This window comes from Chaetura pelagica, unplaced genomic scaffold, assembly GCF_000747805.2.
Source record: "Chaetura pelagica isolate M959 unplaced genomic scaffold, ChaPel_1.0 scaffold757, whole genome shotgun sequence".
Classification (NCBI taxonomy): Eukaryota; Metazoa; Chordata; class Aves; order Apodiformes; family Apodidae; genus Chaetura; species Chaetura pelagica.
In genome coordinates, this window is record NW_009970727.1 from 1,245,975 (window position 1) to 1,246,435 (window position 461).

A 461-nucleotide genomic window follows, 5' to 3' on the forward strand; every position below is an offset into this window, starting at 1 on the left:
TGGCCTTCCGCCTGGCGCGCGACGGCCACAACTGCCTGGGTGAGGGACACACCAGGGTGGGATGCCAGCCCGTCACAGCCCCTCAGCAGCTCTGCCACCTTGGGACCAGCCTGCTGGCTTTCTTTGCTGGGTACCTCCTGAGTTCTGACAGCCCTGGACCTGTTGCAGAGCCAGGGGACTGTGGTGGTGCAGACATGTCCCGTGCCACCATGGCTTGGGGAGAGGGCTGTTCCCCATTGCATGGGTGTGATGCTGAGGGAGGATGCTCTGTGCTGGGAGCAAAACTTGCTCCATGGGTTCATCCATAGCCTGGGGGATGCTGGGGCAGGGGAAGCCTGGGAGGGTTGGGTTTGGGGCTGCTGGGTGGGAGGCACAGCCTCACCCTGCTGTGACAAGTGGCCGCGCCCACAGCTCTGCTGCCGAAGGTGCTCACCCCGGCCCTGCCACTCGTGCTTGCGGGC

The 461-nt window shown here is 65.1% G+C and overlaps 1 protein-coding gene across 1 annotated transcript in view; it reads left to right on the plus strand.

The window, feature by feature from the left end:
- The window catches only part of SCUBE3 (signal peptide, CUB domain, EGF-like 3), a 34,943-nt gene that overhangs the window by 11,172 nt on the left and 23,310 nt on the right, over positions 1 to 461 (plus strand). The window contains 1 exon segment of the mRNA XM_010007094.1: positions 5 to 39. Coding sequence (XP_010005396.1) covers positions 5 to 39 — 35 coding nt within the window.